Genomic DNA, 18,344 nt, shown 5'->3' on the forward strand with positions numbered 1-18,344 from the left:
TTCTGTTGTGGAAGACAAGACGTTGATCCATTTGCTGAGAAACGTTCTAAAGGTACGTCAATGTTTTCTACAGTAGTTAGTTTTTTGTTTGCTTTTGTTTTCATTATGTTATTATTATTATTATTATTTTTGTTATTTATTTTTAATTTCTTAATTTTTATATTTTTGGAATATTTTTATTTTTAAAATATATTTTATTTTCTTTCTATTTTTCTTTATTATTATTATTTTAGTATTGTTATTTATTTTTAGTTTTTAGATTTTTTATTTTTTAACTTTAATTTTTTTAATGTATTTTTATTTATTTTCTTTCTTTTCGTTTTTTATTCCTACACTTATTTTTCTTTAATGGTAGATTTTTATTGTGATCAAAAACAGGTATATTTATCACACGCTACTGAATATATACTGTGGATGCATATAAGAAAAACATCCATATGAATCTGAAATCTCCATCCAGATGCTCCTGCAGCTGCGTGTTGTGCATCAGCTTTATGCTCACTGGATACCTTATTACGGGACTAAAAATAGGGCTTTCGGGGTCAGTGTGAGATTGGAGGTCGCCGGCGACGGTGCTGTGCTGCAGTGTGTTCAGAGATGAGAGCAGATAACAGACCCAGAGTCACAGAAATCTGCTGCTGCTGCCGATCTGGGTCACACCGAAGCTGTTCACACCGAAAAACTAGGAAACAAAACAAATCCCCGACGTTAGGACTCTGTGAGGGAATGTTGTCCTTCTGCAGGCAGTGATGCTGTGAGTTTGAACGATCTTGGCACATGTATTGATGAGGTTCTGGGGTCTCGTGATACTTACTGGGACGTGTGATAAGTTTGATATGAGATTACTCTGAGGTATCCTGTAGCTTAAACGTGTTCAAATGAGGAAAAAGAAGCAGAATAATGTGCAAAATAACATGCAGATTGTACTGTAGGAGAAATAAGGTGCAAAACTGTGGACAAATTTTACAATAATCAGCATCTAGAAGGAATATTTGTGTATTCTGAGTTTTTTTTTCCTGATTTGCTCAAACATCCCAAAGTTTCACTGAGTCTGGGTTCACAACCACCTTTCTGTCGCAGCAGAACCGACGGTTTGTTGATCCAAACTCACCTCGGCGTGAAAACACAACAGAGCGTGTGTTGTTTTAGTGTGTAAATGGCAGTAATGTGTCCTGCGTGGTGTCCTGGTTCTGTGCATTAGACGGTCGTGGGGTACAATCACCAAGTCACAGGAGGTTCTGTTTGGCTGAGGTCACACCACAAAGGGCTCCGACGCACACAGTGTTGTGTGTTGCGGCTTAAACAACATAAACTCCTGCAAAATACATCGTTTATCTGCCACAGATTCAATATACAGGCAGCTCCTACAGAGTGGATTCAGCTCCACTGTAGGTAATTATCTGGGATCAGAGACAAAGCAAAGAGCTGGTGTAGTTTCTAAGGCGTCAGAGGGATTTATGTTTGGATCATGTCTCAATAAAAAGAAGCATTACTGCCGTTTGTAATGTTCAGTCTCTCCAGGAAATACCCCAGACCGACTTGTTCAGCTCATTAAGACGTGAAACACATTTTAAACCTTGTTCACGTCTGATGTTGTGAATGAAAGCAGCAATAAACAGGTTTGTATGCGATATGGAAACTGAAATATAAATCTTAATCTTAATCTTAATAAATCTTTGATGCTGTTTCTGTGGAGGGACTGAATTCACCCTTGATGGAAACATTACGTCCAGCAGCAAACGTCTTTGGGAGACTTTCCGTTGACCCGCCGTAGATCAGCCGTGAGTTCAGGTGAACGCGTCGTTAATTAACACCTCAGCCAGGTACCTTCACGCTGCATCGAACTCTAAATGACGCGCAGCTGTTTGACACAAATGCTGCTGCTAGTTTTTTATGGGCCTAAAGTTTGTTTTTGTTTTTTTTCCATGTCAGAAGGACAGATGAACCGTGTGAGCCCTGAAACAGTTCCTGGGTGTTTTTCTTCTGTTCTGTCCTTTCACTGCGATATGAAGTCATACATCTCCACAGCCAGAATGGTTCTGAATTGCTGTCGTTGGATTTTCGGTCGTAGTTACTCGCTCGTGGTTTCTCTGTGGCACCAAGCAACACAAGATTTATGTTTAAATAGAGTTTAACTGGAGCGATTGAGCGGTTTATTTTGGTTTTTTTATTTTTTTTATTTTTTTGATGGGACATTCAGTGATTTTGATGCGATATCACGACTTTAAGTGTAGCTTCAGTTCACTTTCCTGATGAAAGGCGTTAGTCATCACACACGAGCCAGACAAAGACAGAACGTTGGATTATTTTCTGATTTAATAGTTTCTGACTCATGAATGGAGTCATTTTGGTGATTTTGTAAAGAAAACGTGGTTTTAAAATCCACCGATTGATTCATTTAGTTTCAGCCTTCCTTCACCTCCTCAGGTAGAACATTTTTATTTTCAGAATACAGACGAAAGCCAAGCAGCTGATGGATGTTTTATGACTTCCTCGTCTTCGTCAGTAGGCAGTTTTTTTAGTGTTTGGCTCAAGAGAGAGGGAAGTGACTGAAACCTGGTTGAAGCTGAGACATTATGGACTTGTGCTGTGTTAGCGTTTGTGTTTACTGCTTAATGCTGTGACCAGATCCTGATGCATTCAGTCTGGACATGAGGTGCACAGGAAGACGACCGGCTGACCTGAGAACAGCCAGTCTGTCCCAACATAAGACGACACAAGACTAGAATGTATGAAGCAAGTCCTTTCTGAGTCAACATTATGACTGACATGCCAACTGTGGGGCTGCAGGTGTCTCAGTGGTTAGCACCGTCGCCTCACAGCTAGAAGGTCGCCGGTTGGCGTCCCGGTGAGGACACCCGGGATCTTCCTGCGTGGAGTCTCCATGTTCTCCCCGTGCAGCGTGGGTTCTCTCCGGGTTCTCCGGCTTCCTCCCACAGTCCAAAAACATGTTGAGGTTAATTGGTGATTGTAAATTGTCCGTAGGTGTGAATGTGAGTGTGCTTGGTTGTCTGTCTCTAAGTGTAGCCCTGTGATAGACTGGTTACCTGTCCAGGTGAACCTGCCTTCACCCTGAGTCAGCTGGGATAGGCTCCGCCCCCCATGACCCTAGTGAGGATTAAGGTGGAGAGATGTTTCAGAATGGGGACACTATAGAACCATAAACACCAGAAATATCCACACAGTTAAAAACACGTGAGCCTGATTTCTCAGTAGTTACTGTGAAAGCAAAGACGATTAAAACACTCAAATCCACACTTTTAACAGAAGTATTAAACTCTAAAACAGACTCTAAAACGACCACACAGGAAACCTGCTTTCACTATTTCACCACCATGTCAGAGGAATCCCGTCCCGCTTGTCAGCAGCATTACCAAAATGCATCCCTGTGTTACCTGCCTTCCCTCCTCTCCCTCTGATGGTACCGGGGTCAGAGGGTTCTGTTGTTGTTGGACATGTCTGACTCATCGATCCTTTATCTGACTGAGGGTTGTGTATCCGTGGCCTCCACCGTGGCTCTGAGATGTAAACGGTGCTGTGTATCGACGGCTGCTGTCCGTGGTGCTGAAACAGCAGCAGTCCTGCCCTTCTGTCTTCCATTTAGAATATTCTCCAAACATCACACTAAAAACACTCCATCTCCTCCTGTACTGTATCCTATACGTCCAGCTGTTGGGCTCGAATCGTCCAGACAACTGTGGGCTTCATGTGAGAAGACCAGACCTCAGCAGAACAGCAGCTCTATTACATTAACATTACAACTGCAGGAGGTGGTGGCTTCTCCCTTTGGACTGTCCCCCTACAACAAATCACCTCCTGATTTAATTCACTGCAGTGTTTCATTCCATTAGTTTGGGTAGATGTGCCTAATAAATTGTTAACTGGGTATAAATAACCTCATTAACATCATGAGACACGTGTGATACAACCACAGCATTAAATAACAGCTGTGTGTTTAAAATCCTGAACTTAGTTCCACACAAAAAAATAGTTGTTTCACCAGACTGAACGATGGCAAGTTGTGTAAAACTAGACTGTATTTGCACTGAAATATTGGCTCCAAACTCGTCAGAACAAAAAAAAAAAAAACCCAGCTGAGCCCCCCCAGATGTAAGACAGTCGAATGTAAAGCAGGATCCCGGGCGGCACAATGTTCGTTCGTTTCAATTAAAAGTTTCTGATGAGGAAATGGAAAAAAAAAGTCCTGTAGAAAGTGTAGATGTGATTGGTACGGCTGCCCGAGATGAGAAAAGAATATATAAGAGCAGATTCATTACTCGGAGTCATTTCGGTTCCTCAGTTTGGAAAATGGACATTGTCTCCTAGAGTGTGTGTGTGTGTGTGTGTGTGTGTGTGTGTGTGTGTGTGTGTGTGTGTGTGCTGATGAGGTCGATTGCATAACGTCTATACTTCCTGACCAGACTGAAACCCATTTCACGAGCGCGGTCAGGCTGTTGAATGGATTACTGAAGGCAGAACCTGAGCCCTGATACGAGGCTCTGAACGGGAGCTTCACAGACTGGCGGTGGCGTCCACTGACCCGGCGGCAGCATCACTGACAGCTGCTGCTTTCACACATCAGAAGTGCCAGAAGTGGCAGGACTCAGTGTGAACTCCACATCCCAGATCTTCCATCCACGATGTCGACAAAAACAGCATCGCTGTGTCGTGTCACGTCGGATGAATCTGTTTCAGGAACCGAAAAGGAGCTACGACATCTGGCTTTAGGAATAAAGTGGATCTGTTATTGGTAACTCACAGCTTATGGCTATTAAAGACCTTCTAATGCATTATAGGTCAGTTATAAACCTACATTTATAAATAAAACAACCAGAATTACCTGAACTAATAATACTATGAGTGGCTTTTCAGGTTGAAAGCTTCCCTCTGAGGGAGACGTTGGAGGATTTTAGGAAGTCTGAAGGCCGATATCAGCTCAAATTACGATAATCGTCTGTTGTTTCGGCTTTATTGTGTCAAAAACAGAAGCACACAACTCAAACAGCTGTGTGAGTTTCAGCAGAAATACAGCAAATCTTTATATATTCAACAGAATACAGACAAACAGCATAAATCAGTGTTTATTCATGTATTTATCAGCAGCATTAGGTCTTCCTGTTGACATCCACAGAGGCTGCACAAACAGTAAATGGTTTAAAGTAGCACAAATATCAAACATCTCTCCACAGAAGACGTTATAATTGTGTATTTTAACAGCATATGGTGCAGACACAATAAGTTCTGTTATAAATGACCCACGTTTCTGTAGGTGATGGATTCAATAAGGGAGGAAAAGGCCCTAAAAGTCTTTATTATTCTGTATGAATGCTTTCCTAATATGCCTCTCCTGCAGACCTGATGCCTCACTGGTGCTCTATTAATGACTCTACTGTTAATTATTCCACCAAACCAAAAGTTGTTCATCAGGGCAGTTTATTCTGAAGCTCTGATGTGGTTTATAAAGTGATTAAACTCTCCACAAAGGGGCTGCATGTGTGATATAATATTCTGGAATATAAAAAGTCAATTTATGGAGCGTAATTTGTGACAAATGAGAAACACTGGGCACTATGACCCAGCAGATAGCCTAGTCTTCATGAGAGAGAGGAGAAAAAACAAGGCTGTGATCAGTGGTGCTTGTTTGATGTCAGAGTCGGTATAAAACCGAGCCGTGGGCTTGGCTCTCCATTCAACCACCAGGGGCCCGAGGAGGCGCAGCTCTGGAGAACTTCTGCCCTACATGCGGATTATCTGTGGCATCCTCCCAGATGTTGGGACACCAGGACGCGCTGCTCAACATCTCCACTCGGAACGCTTTTCTTCTGCCTTATGTGCTGTCCACAGTTAGGAAGTTTCTTTTATGGCTAAGAAACGTAAAAAAGTTGCTGCGATGAGCGGATATTTGCTCCAGTTTTGTTTCTGGCATCAAAACCTGATGTGAGAGAAGAAAATGAAGAATAAAGGAGTTTGTGTTTCAGTCTGATAAAGTGGATAAAGTGACGTTCAACGCAGATAAAGGAGGAGTTTTAAACGCCACATACATCCGAGGATGAAATTAAATATGAGAAGAAGTGACTAAAAGTTATGGAGCTCTCCGGTCAGGTCCAGACAGCTCAGCCGGTGAACACCTCCAACGCCAGCTTCCCGTCCGGTGAGGACGACGGCGCGGAGAGTCTCGCCTACCAGGTCGGTCTGGCTGCGGTTCTCTCGGTCATCACGCTCGCCACCACTTTGTCCAACGCCTTCGTCATCGCAACCATCTCCCAGTCCAAGAAGCTGCAAACTCCTGCCAACTTTCTGATCGCGTCTCTGGCCGTCACCGACCTGCTGGTGTCCATCCTGGTGATGCCCATCTGCGTCCTGTACACGGTGATCCACACCTGGACGCTCGGACAGATCGTCTGCGACATCTGGCTCTCCTCGGACATAACGTGTTGCACCGCCTCCATCCTCCACCTGTGCGTAATCGCCTTGGATCGGTACTGGGCCATCACGGACGCGGTGGAGTACTCCAAAAAGCGCACGACGGGGCGCGCGGCCGGGATGGTGGCCACGGCCTGGGTCATCGCCATCTCCATCTCGCTGCCGCCGCTCTTCTGGAGGCAGGTGAAGGCGGAGGAGCTGACCAGCTGCAGCGTCAACACGGACCACATTTTCTACACCATCTACTCCACTTTCGGGGCTTTCTACATCCCCACCTTGCTGCTCATTGTCCTCTACGGACGGATATACGTGGAGGCGCGGAAACGGATCCTGAAGCAGTCCCCCAAGAAGGTCGGGAAGAGACTCACCTCCGCGCACCTGGTCACCAACTCCCCCGGATCCGTGGCGTCCACGACCTCTATGCAGTGCGGGAGACACGACACTCCGTCCAGCGACACCGGCTCGTCGACCAGCGAGAACCAGGTGAAGGTGACGGTGTCGGACGCGCTGCTGGAGAAGAAGCGCATTTCGGCAGCCAGAGAGAGGAAAGCGACCAAGACTCTGGGGATAATCCTCGGCGCGTATATCGTCTGCTGGCTGCCGTTTTTCATTTACACGCTGGTGGTGGCCACATGTGACACATGTTTCAACCCCGAGCTGTTTGACTTCTTCACCTGGCTGGGGTACCTGAACTCCCTCATCAACCCCATCATTTACACCATGTCCAACGAGGACTTCAAGAAAGCTTTTCAGAAACTTGTGCGCTTCAGATGCTGCAGGTCGTGAACTGTTCCTCCAGCCTCCAATAAGATGTATGTGTTTATTTTTTAATATAAAGTTCTGAGAATGTAGAGTAAAAAGGAACGGCACCGATCTGAGAGTCATGAGCATGAAAAATGAAAAAAAAATAAAATAAAATGGATCAGTGTGAAGGTAAAAATGAAAGTTTGTTCAAAGAAAGAAAGAAATTTTGGTATGAAATTGTTCCAAATAGCATCCGTTGATTTGAAGTCATTCCCAAAACTGAGTGCAGTAATAATTCAGCGCTGCCTTTATTTTGAAAACAGATTCCATCTTTTGATTTAAACTGAATTCTGACGGTGGATGGTTGAGAAATTCAACTTTACACTCACTCAAGCCTGGGTAATCTCCTTTAAATTGTCAGATTTGCTTCTTAGAAAGATGGAACTGAGTGACGGTTGGAGTTGAGATGGAGTGGATGCAGCTCACCTTATTCATTAAGACTGATCCAGGATCAGCAGTAAAGAGCAAAGATCACAAACATCTGATTTCACAAGTCATGAACACATTTAAATGATCCTTTTTACATTATCTGTGCAAATAAGGTAGTTTTATTTTTTATAAATGTCATGGAGGAAATATACAAGTCTGTGTGTTCTGGAAAATCCCCACAGGTCTGTGTTCTGATTCTGGTCATGGAGGGCTTGCTGCTACCCTTTATGGTTTATCTTTGTTTAGAGCAGCTGGTGGGAAAAAAAGGAGTCACCGTGCAGGCGCTACGAAGAGATTCATACAATATCAGAGCCACACAAAGAAGCTGCAGCTGATATTTACCCAGCGGAGCCCGACGCTCATGATAAGTCCAATTTTGCTGAACAAACATCACCTTGTGTCCCTGAGCCTGAGCAGGTCTGTTTGCTGCTACATGAAGTCTGTATCTGTAGTATGTTATGTTGTCACCACCTCATGGCTGCAGAGACCGAGTCGACCCGCAGAGCAGCAACGACAACGCAGGTGATCCGTCAGCATTAAGTATGTTGTAGGAATTTATATGTTTGCATTCAGAGACGCTGTGCAATAAAAGGCTTTGAAGTATTTGTCTGGCACGATTGTTTTATGAGTAATAACGCTTCTGAAGTTTTTATACGAGCTGCTGCTTTTATTGGAATGTAGAAATAAGCACAGATAATACGTGCAGTTTCATCACTGTTGTAAAATATCACCTTGAATTCTGATGAGACCTCGGAGTAAACGGTCCGAGCTCATAATTAAATCCAACCAGAGAGCATTAAACAGATCGATGCAGAAGTCTGGCTGTCGTTTCCCATCACTTGCTGCTGCTGCTGGTTTTTTTTCTCTCTCTCGTGGCAGCATAAGGTTGTGTTGTGATGCTCATTACCATGTGAACCCTCCACCACCTGCCTGCCCTTTCACTGTCCAGCTGCCTCCGTACACGCAGGAGAAGACGCCAGTGTGTGGTCGACGGCTGTCAGCGGTTCAATAAGTCATGAGGGAGAAAGTGGGCGACGCTCTTCGGAGAGACCCACTCGTATCGTCACTGCATGTGGAAACACACACACATGCAACCTTTGGCTGTCCGTGTATGAATATTCATACGGTTCATCACGCATGAGGGATGATTACACTTGAGAAGGCAGCCGTTCACGAGGCCTTTTTAGGAATCTACTGTGGGAATGAACACATCTGGTGATATGTCATGTATACGTTTACATTTCACGGTTTTCTGTCGTCTGTCTTTTCTCATGAGAATGGAAACAAGGACGTCAATGAGCAACAACAAGTCCATCTCTGAAGTGATTTCAGGGCCGAACTACACAGAAAGCATCACAATTAAGCAGAGCAACAAGTTTAACAATCTGTTTGTTTGTTTGTTTGTTACCTCCTGCTCACAAGACAAAGTGAATCAACAGAGAGTCTGAAGAAGACCGGTCACTCGTCTGCAGCTCTGGTTGACCTCATTCATAAAGTCTATGTTGTTCTTTTAGTGTGTACGTCCAGGTGCAGGACAAAAACGCTGCACACAAAGGAACAGCAGAGGTTGTCTGCACGCTGACATTTCAGTGTTTCAACCCACAAGGCCTTCCTCGGGGCAGACGTCCAAAAGAACTAAGAACAAACTAAAACTAACTCAAAACACATGATGCTCTAAAGAAAGGACTGCAGCCCATACTCGCATCCCGTTCAGGTTCTTTATTCTGTGCATAACTATTTATTTGCAGGCCCTGAGTTTTATTTTCCTCTATTAAAGAGATGCTCCTGTCAGATTTAAGATGAACAGCTTCCAAAAAAAACTATAAAAACTGATGCAGCAGGACCAAAGACATCCTCTGTGTTGTTGCTCCGTCTTGCCAACTACATTACCCACAATGCAACAGGACAGCATACAGCCTGGTTTGGGTATTTGGGTGTGTTGTGCTGTAACATCCAGCGTAGTGTCAAGGAGGCATAGCCCGAAGCAGAGACAAGCAGCAGGAGTTTGGTAAGAGGACTTCTTTCATACATCACTGGATTTGTTTCTTGTTGTCTTTAGTTTCCATGAATTCTGACTCGATTCGTCGGAGCTTCCATAAAACTTGCGTCCAGACTTTGATGAGTAAACATGATGCAGAGCTTTTGTTTTGTTTCCAGAGAAAGGAAAGTTCATAATGGACCAGATGAATTACAGGTTGATCGTTAATGTTTAACAAGCAGCCTTCACCGTTTTCTGTATCCAAACATGGCCTGACTCACAGGATGACGGCGCCTCTAATGATGCAGAGCTGCAGACATTATCCTGTTGTCGACAGCGGAGCGATCGCATCGAGCACACAGATAAATTAATTATACAAGCCACGTTTTTCTATTAGGTGAATGAGCGTCGTTACTGATCTGTCACGGGTCCGCCGCGGAGTGAAGGACGGCTAGCGAGGCCGAACACACGGATAATGAAGCCATAAAATATTCTTCGGCTAAATGTGTTGTTAGTAAGCAGCTTTATTGTTTCACCCTCTGTGATTGAAGAAGGTTCGCGGCTTTCATCGCCTGAAAAATGGAGGCGCAACGGGCCACCTGCTAATAATAAATTACCCCACCAAGGTGATCGCAATTGACCTTGACAGGGAGGAAAACGAGTCAGCAAGTCGTCCATTAGGCGCCAAGGAAAGGTAAGGAGACCGAGGGTGAATAACAATCAGAGGTGCTCCGGATGTTTCCAGTCACCCCGTTAACACACTGACGATGTGACGTCTTCTTCATTTACATCAGCTCTTAGTTAGTTTATTGACTAACCTGCTTACATGTAGATTACATTTCTAATATGACCCACTTAATTGCAGCTTCTCACTCTTCTGGGAATCCCACGACACGGACACACAAACCGCACAACCAACACAACCAACACAACCAACACAACCAACACAACCAACACAATAAAACACAGGGCTGCAAACTTTCCTGCAGATCTTCGTTGCACATTCGTCAACTGTTCAGCTCACATGGGAGAAAAGGTGTCAAAGGTGAAGTGATTTACCGCCTTATTTATATCCATGAACACATTTCCGCTCATGTGTGGATGAAGGTGTTACATATGTGTGTGTGTGTGTGTGTGTGTGTGTGTGTGTTCAGTTACAGCCTTTAGTCATACGTGTTCTCTCCATGCTTCACATCAGATCCGTGGCCACGAGCGGTTTCTCTGCCTCGCAACAAAGTGGGTTACTTTAAAGGTTCTGCATGCGTCTCTCCTCCAGCTCACCTACATGACTAATCGTGTGTTTCTCTGCTGAATCCTGCAGCGAGATGCTCCTGCAGTCGGAAGACTTTCTGTGTTTGACTGAGCAAATCAGAAGTAGAATAATAAGCAGAACATGCGACTGACTGGCGGTTGTTTGCACTTGTGGGACCGCTGCCACCGGAGCTCGCTGAATCCATCACACTTAACATCAGCTCTGGCCTGACAAGCAATATATCACCAAATTAGGCAGTTAGCGGCGGAGGAGGTGTTCGTACTGCAGAGGATTTGGCTGCTATATGATCCATCCGTCCACGCGGTGTGTGCATCGCCGGTAATGGCCACTCAATTAGCAGCAGCGTGTTCCATGTTTGGGTGCAGATGGGTCACGCAAAACCTCAGAAATCAGATTATGCTTCAAGCCCATTCAAATCTGGGAGTTACTTAGAGAATGTCCAAGAAGATGAGAGTTTGGAGATCCCTGGTGGTGGATTTTAACGTGCAGAATCGTTTTCTACTGAAGTGGAACGTGCACATTTTAATTGTTTGCGTCTATATAAGCGTACGCTCTGTTTGTACTTCACTGAACAACGTGACATTCTGCACGCTGTTCTTATTTACTTTCTTTTTGAGCTGTAGACTAGAATCCGCACATGGAGCTGGAGCTGAGAGGCGATTAGCCTAGCTTAGCATAAAGAGTGAAACACCGAGCCTGGTTGGAACGATACTTACACTATTCACCATTAAAACCAACAGCTGCGACCAGTCCGACCATAAACACAAGACCTCTGATGTGTCCTGTGGTACCAGGATGCTGGCGGTGTAGCCTTCGGGTGTTGTGGGTTGGGGCCTCCATTAGTCGAGTTTGTTATGACAGATGCTCAACTGATTAGGGTCTGGCTTTGGCTGTTGGTCATGTTCCTCGAGCTGCCCCTGAGCAGTTTCTGTGGTGAAGTGGAGCACATTTTCCTGCTGAGAGAAATAACTGCCAGGATCCGAGTTTGCAGGACCTCATCTATGAGTGGTCTTACTGTTGTGGCTTATAATCTTTTTTTTCAGTTCATGTTTAAGGACGGTGCTGCAGGTGTGTCAGTGGTTAGCACTGTGGCCTCACAGCTAGAAGGTCGCCGGTTGGCGTCCCGGTGAGGACACCCGGGATCTTTCTGCGTGGAGTCTCCATGTTCTCCCCGTGCAGCGTGGGTTCTCTCCGGGTTCTCCAGCTTCCTCCCACAGTCCAGAAACATGCTGAGGTTAATTGGTGATTGTAAATTGTCCGTAGGTGTGAATGTGAGTGTGCTTGGTTGTCTGTCTCTAAGTGTAGCCCTGTGATAGACTGGTTACCTGTCCAGGTGAACCTGCCTTCACCCTGAGTCAGCTGGGATAGGCTCCGCCCCCATGACCCTGGTGAGGATTAAGGTGTAGAGATGATGGATGGATGTTTAAGGATACCAAAATGTTTCTTTAAATCAACAAAAAAACATCCAGAAATAAGGTCTGATGGAGTTTTTTAGTTGATCTTTGCTGCCTCCAGTGACCTGTGCCGCTACTTTCAACATCGTTTAATGTTTCCTTCGCTTGCTGAGACTTTCAGGGAAAGTTAAAAGTAAGAGGGTAAAGTAAACTGCTGTCTAATAAAGAAGCGGTGGGCGTTGAATGTCTGGTTCTTGGCTGACATTTGTGCTGAACCTGAGACACTCGGAGGTCACGAACACTAAACTTTGTTCGGTCCTCATTAGGAGGCAGAGACCAGAAGAGAAAACGGCAGTTCATCATAAGAAGTCACTTCCTCTTAACCAACTCCGTCTCTGTCACTACGTTAGAATTATATCTGCAGTAGAGTTATGCTGTTGTTATTATTATTATTATTTGGCTGCACTAATGGGTCTGAATAAAAACATCACACAGAGATGGATTTCTGTTTCACGAAGAGCCTTGAAGAATATAAATGAGAAGCTCCCGTCACCTCCTGCATCATCTACATATTGTCTATTAACCTTTTGGTATTAAGCACGAGGAGGTGCACCCAGATGGAAACTTGACTAGCATGTTTGTAATTTCCCATTTTCACAAGCAATAACAACACAAAATGTCACTGAAGCTATTAGCATGAAATTTGCTTGACACAACCTGATTCACCTTCTTTTTTTTTTCCTCCCGTCGTCTACAAACCCTCCAGCTACTTGTCACTCCAGCAAACAACTTCCTCCTGTAACAAATCGAGCTTCTTGCTCCTGTCAGACAATTTAACGCAGGTTTGGTATTTAAATACCGAATTAAAAATCATTTACCTCGAATAAGCTCGTATTAACCTGAAACATCCACCGCCAACCTTTGAGTTTCTTGCTTGGCTTTCTTGAAAGGGCAGAAGTGAGGCAGCAACTCTGCTTTGAAGCCGCTGCACAGATCGCTGGATGGGAGGAGAAGTGGGACGTATAGTTTCCTCCTCAGCACACCGGAGGGGAAGATAGCAAGCTGACCTTTTCCAAGAAATCCTTTCCTGCCGTCCTTGGACATAAAATCTGCCCTTATTCATCACCTATTAGCATGGGAATAGAGATATTTTCAACATTTCATGCTAAAAAAAAACATCCACTGTATAAGCATTTTTATCTGCAGCTTGTTTTGATCGACCAGTCAAGCTGCAGGAGGATGACACACACAAGGCCTCTCACATCTGCTGCAGCTTGTCCGGTTGTGATCAGGAGAACTGGAATCATCTACACAGGTAACCAGTCTATAACAGGGCTACACTTAGAGACAGACAACCAAGCACACTCACATTCACACCTACGGACAATTTAGAATCACCAATTAACCTCAGCATGTTTCTGGACTGTGGGAGGAAGCCGGAGAACCCGGAGAGAACCCACGCTGCACGGGGAGAACATGGAGACTCCACGCAGGAAGATCCCGGGTGTCCTCACCGGGACGCCAACCGGCGACCTTCTAGCTGTGAGGCGACGGTGCTAACCACCGAGACACCTGCAGCCCCGTGCTTTAATATTTACCCAATCATTTGAGTATGATTTATGTTTCTAAGTAACGCTGTTATTTCCCCCCAAACCAGTTAAAATCAGCTGAACAGCCACAACACTGAAACCTCAGACAGGTTAAGTAAATAACATCGATTATCTCGTTCCAGTGGGAGATGCCAAAGGGTTGGATATAACAGGCAGTAAGTGAACAGACAGGGTTTTTTTCTCCATTATTATTATTTTGGCCTTTGGGCTTTATTAGACAGTGGAGAGGCAGACAGGAAAGTAGGGAGACGAGTGAGGGGAAGGATCTGCAGCAAATGGCCTCGGTCTGGATTCATCCATGGCCGCTACGTTGGGGATCATAGTTCCTGTTTACTGGTTACCAACCAGTTAAGCTACTGAGGCGCCCCAAGTTGTCAAAGTTGGTGCTTTAAAGCAGGAAAAAAGGGCAAATGTAAAGATCTGAGCGATCTCCAACAGACCATCTTGTGGGGCGTTCCCTGTGTGTAATGATTGGTTCCTTCCAGAAGTGGTGCATGAAGGACGAGCAGCAACAGTCACGGACATCTGAGACCCACTGATGAAGCAAAGGTTAACCTGAGTGATTTGATCCCACAGAAGAGCTACTGAAGGCTTGCTGTGATGGAAAGGCATCAGAACCCACAATGCACCACAGTCTGCTGCGGACCAGTTAGAGCTGATTCTGGTAGATTAATGGGAGCAACTGGACCTGCTTGAGTTCCTTGAAGACGTTCCACCTCTCATCCAAGAGGCTTCAGCAGCTCTGACTGACTAGTTGGGAGTTCCAGATATCCTGAAGGAACCATTAATGGCTCTTTAGGATAGAAGCATCTAGACCTGATGAAGCCTCTTGGATGATGGTGGAACGTCTTCAAGGAACTCAAGCAGGTCCAGCTGCTACCATTAATCTACGAGAAGAACCATGACCTGGATGACTGAGAACCTTCACAGACAGTGAGAGCTGATCCTCCTATCCACCACCAAAAAGGCCTGTGACGGCCATGTCAGTGTCAGAACTGGATCCTAGAGCAGCAGAAGAAGGTGGTCTGGTCTGATGAATCCTATTTTCTGGAACATCTGCTGGATGTCTGACTTGATGTGCATCGTTTAGGGAGGAAGCTGGAGGCACTATGATGGCGGTTCAGTGATCTGGACATCACTCTGCTGGGAAACCTTGAGTCCTCGGTCACATGTGGATCAGTTTGTCACAAACCACTGACCTGAACGTCGATGCAGATCACGTGCAGCGCTTCATGGTAACGATACTCCCCGGTGGCAGCGGTTCATTTCTTCAGGATAACACTCTCTGCCACACTGCAAGCATCAGTCAGGGATGAACTGAGGAACATGACAAAGAGTTCAAGGCGTTGACTTGACCTCCAAATTCCCCAGATTTCAATCCGATCGATCACCTGCGGAGGTCTCACCTCGCAACACACAGGACATGAAGGATCTGCAGCTGATACAACAGAACACCTTCAGAGGTTTGTGGAGTCCAGACAGTGATGGGACAGAAATGTTTTTGTGGTCAAAAAGGGGACCTACACAATGTTAGAGGTCACCAATTAACCTCAGCATGTTTCTGGACTGTGGGAGGAAGAGAAGAGAACCCACGCTGCACAGGAAGAACATGCAAACTCCACCCAAACCGGGGATCTGCTAGCTAACTGTGCTAACCACCGCTCCACCTTGCAGCCAATACCAACATGAATTATAATAAATAAATGTAATCAAACCATCAGAGATAGGAGTTGGAGGTATGATTTTTTCCCCCATTCCTGACTAATGCGTTTGATTCCTTTACGTGTCCTCCAGCTACGCCACTAACTGACTCTTGGGAGATCACTAAATGAAGCATGAACGATATCTGTCAGAGGGAGATGATATGGAAAATATTGCATTTATTGAAGCGGACTCACAGCAGCATTAAATGTGGACTTCATATTGTGGCAACTGCAGCAGAACCAGGAAACCCACGAGACACACGAGTGACCAGCACCTCTGATTATATTCAGTATGATAGAAAGAACTCATGCAGCTTCGTATCCACGTCCTCTCCTTCCAGAGGTTCATCCTGACGAGATGCCAAACTGTCCTCAGGTCTGTCCTGTTTAGGGAGGCCAGACACCGTTAAAAAAAACACGTAATATTTGAACCCATTTTTGGGGGTGGTGTCCAAGAGGGGGTCTGAAGTGACATCAACTTCACAGGAACATCCCAGGCTAACCCCGGTGCAGCTTCTGGACACGTTTTATGGGTAAGTAGGTGGTTGATTTGACATGAGTGAAGAAGGAGGAACATGTAGGCCACTGAAAACGGACCTAAAATCCAATGAGAGTAATGTTGTACATCCTGGAACAGTCTGAGGTTAACGCATTGTTCCTTTCGTGGTACCTAATCGAATTCGTGACCGGTCCAGCCAGAGACTCAGATCGAAAGGTCAGTTCAGTCCAAAGCTAATTTTAAAAAGTCCCCACAAACGAGTCTCTGTGTAGAAGACGAGGATGCTGCAGTGCTCAGCTAGAGGTTAACATTTAGGTCACCCCCCCTTTAAATAAAAATGTTTTCCTATTTAAATGAAGAATGCCACGTTGGCCATTTCACCGCTCAGAACCCAAATGCGGTGAGAAAGCGGAGCGTCTCCAGACAAAGCCAGATCCCTCCACTCTCAGCGACGCTCCGCTGATGTGATTAAAGACGTCTGATCCACTTAATCTCAGCGGAAACACAGAAACGCACGCAAACGAGCAGCCGAACAAGAGCGCGGATCACCTCCGTGGCACCCTCGTGTAAATCGCAGCGCGTCACCGCCGGCCTCTAAATATGTTGGGTGTTTTTAATGACTTTTCATGCCGAGCTGTGGCGTAATCGAGCCTGTCAGAGAGCCGCCACACTGCGCTGATGTATGTGTTGTCCTGCGGCGGATGCAGCTCTGACAGGTTTATATTCTGCAGTGGATTTAGTCATGCTTTCCGTGCCGTCTCTCTCTCGCGCCGCCACGGGCTGTAAGCAGGTGTGGATTAATATGCCGGGACAGAAATGCTTCCCTGATGGGCTGTCAATTGACCTGACCTCTTTCTCTGCTTCTCACCGTTTCCCCTCATTGTTCCCCTGCCATGCAGAGCTGGAGCTCCACGTTCCTGACACAATTCTCCCTCCATCTCCTCCCAATCACGTCTTCCCTTCCTTCCTTTCTCCTTCTCCCATTTCCCCCGTCCTCCATTTCTTTATGTCGTCTGCCTCTCCATCACTGTCTTATTCTCTCTCCTATCAGATAAAATGAAACCTGCCCACTGGGAACGTGATAAACCGGCTCCGTTTGACTGGATACCAGGAGTCACGCTTCTATCTTCCGCAGCCTTTTAACTCCTGTTCGGCTCGGACAGCTGGAGGAAAGCCTCCCGGGCATCCACACCGGCACCTCTTACGGGGAACAAAGACGAGAGGGATTAATCTGTGGACTTGTCGACTGCAGAGAGAACCCCTCACAAAGCCACGGGCCTTTTTAAGTTCTCATTACGCATGGCATATTTAATGGATCATCTGCTCGTCTTAGAGCAACCTCACTCGGAAATTTCATCACACGTCAGATGATTCGGTCGCTGGTTCTTCAGGTTCCCTGGCGTGTGAATAAAGGCAGCGTTTGAAATCATCCTAAACGATTCGTCCTTCAGCGTTTAACTAAAGGAGCAGAATCAGAAACACAAGATAAAGGCAGCAGGCAAAGTCTGTCCTGGAATCATTTACACACTAAAGCAGATTACACAGTAAGAAAACGCTGGTGAGGACGTAGTCTGTTCAAACCAGGAGTGATGGAGGTGGTGGTATGAAAGCAGGAGGAGCTGAAGAAAGGTCCGCTGACAGATAGCAGGAAGCTGAGGCAGGTTTTTATATATGGTGACACCAAAACATGGCTTTGTGACATGAACAGGATTTATGTGACTAATGTGTTGAGTTTCTCTAGTTTGATTTCGAAGCCTACGAGTGAGTTGAAGGTACATTTTCATTAGTGCTGAGTGAGACAAAATCAATCTGAGTTAAACTCTGTACGATCATCACAGTGCTGTGCAGAGCTGGGATTGTTAATTATTTAAGATCCTGCTTTCTACGGCACCTCGTAAATGAAGACAGATAGAAAGTTAGACGACTGGACACTGAGTTTATTATTCTTATTATTATGTATTGAACCGGCTCCAAGTCGTTATTTTCTCCAGTCAAACCCTTTTACTCTGTTTCCTCCTGAATGTTTTAAAGCAGTTATCACATAAAACTGCAGCTTCTCACAGATGTTTGTTTTATTTCTGAAGCTGAAGTCAAACAGTCATGATAACTGTGAAGTCATTATTAGGATCTGTAACGTCGTTAAAGGAGCAACAAGTCAGGCAGGTTGGAAACGAGCCACCAGTTTGAATTGTTTTACTTTTTGGCTTTATGATCAGGGGATAGAGGAAAGA

The 18,344-nt window shown here is 45.3% G+C and overlaps 1 protein-coding gene across 1 annotated transcript; it reads left to right on the forward strand.

Moving 5' to 3' along the window:
- The first annotated feature begins 6,084 nt into the window (after positions 1–6,084).
- On the forward strand, positions 6,085–7,209 carry htr1b (5-hydroxytryptamine (serotonin) receptor 1B). Its single transcript, XM_008279994.1, has one exon. It carries the CDS (start codon positions 6,085–6,087, stop codon positions 7,207–7,209), a length of 1,125 nt encoding a protein of 374 aa, XP_008278216.1.
- The last annotated feature ends 11,135 nt before the right edge of the window (positions 7,210–18,344 follow it).

The sequence above is a fragment of the Stegastes partitus genome, unplaced genomic scaffold (assembly GCF_000690725.1).
Source record: "Stegastes partitus isolate 25-593 unplaced genomic scaffold, Stegastes_partitus-1.0.2 Scaffold178, whole genome shotgun sequence".
NCBI lineage: Eukaryota > Metazoa > Chordata > Actinopteri > Pomacentridae > Stegastes > Stegastes partitus.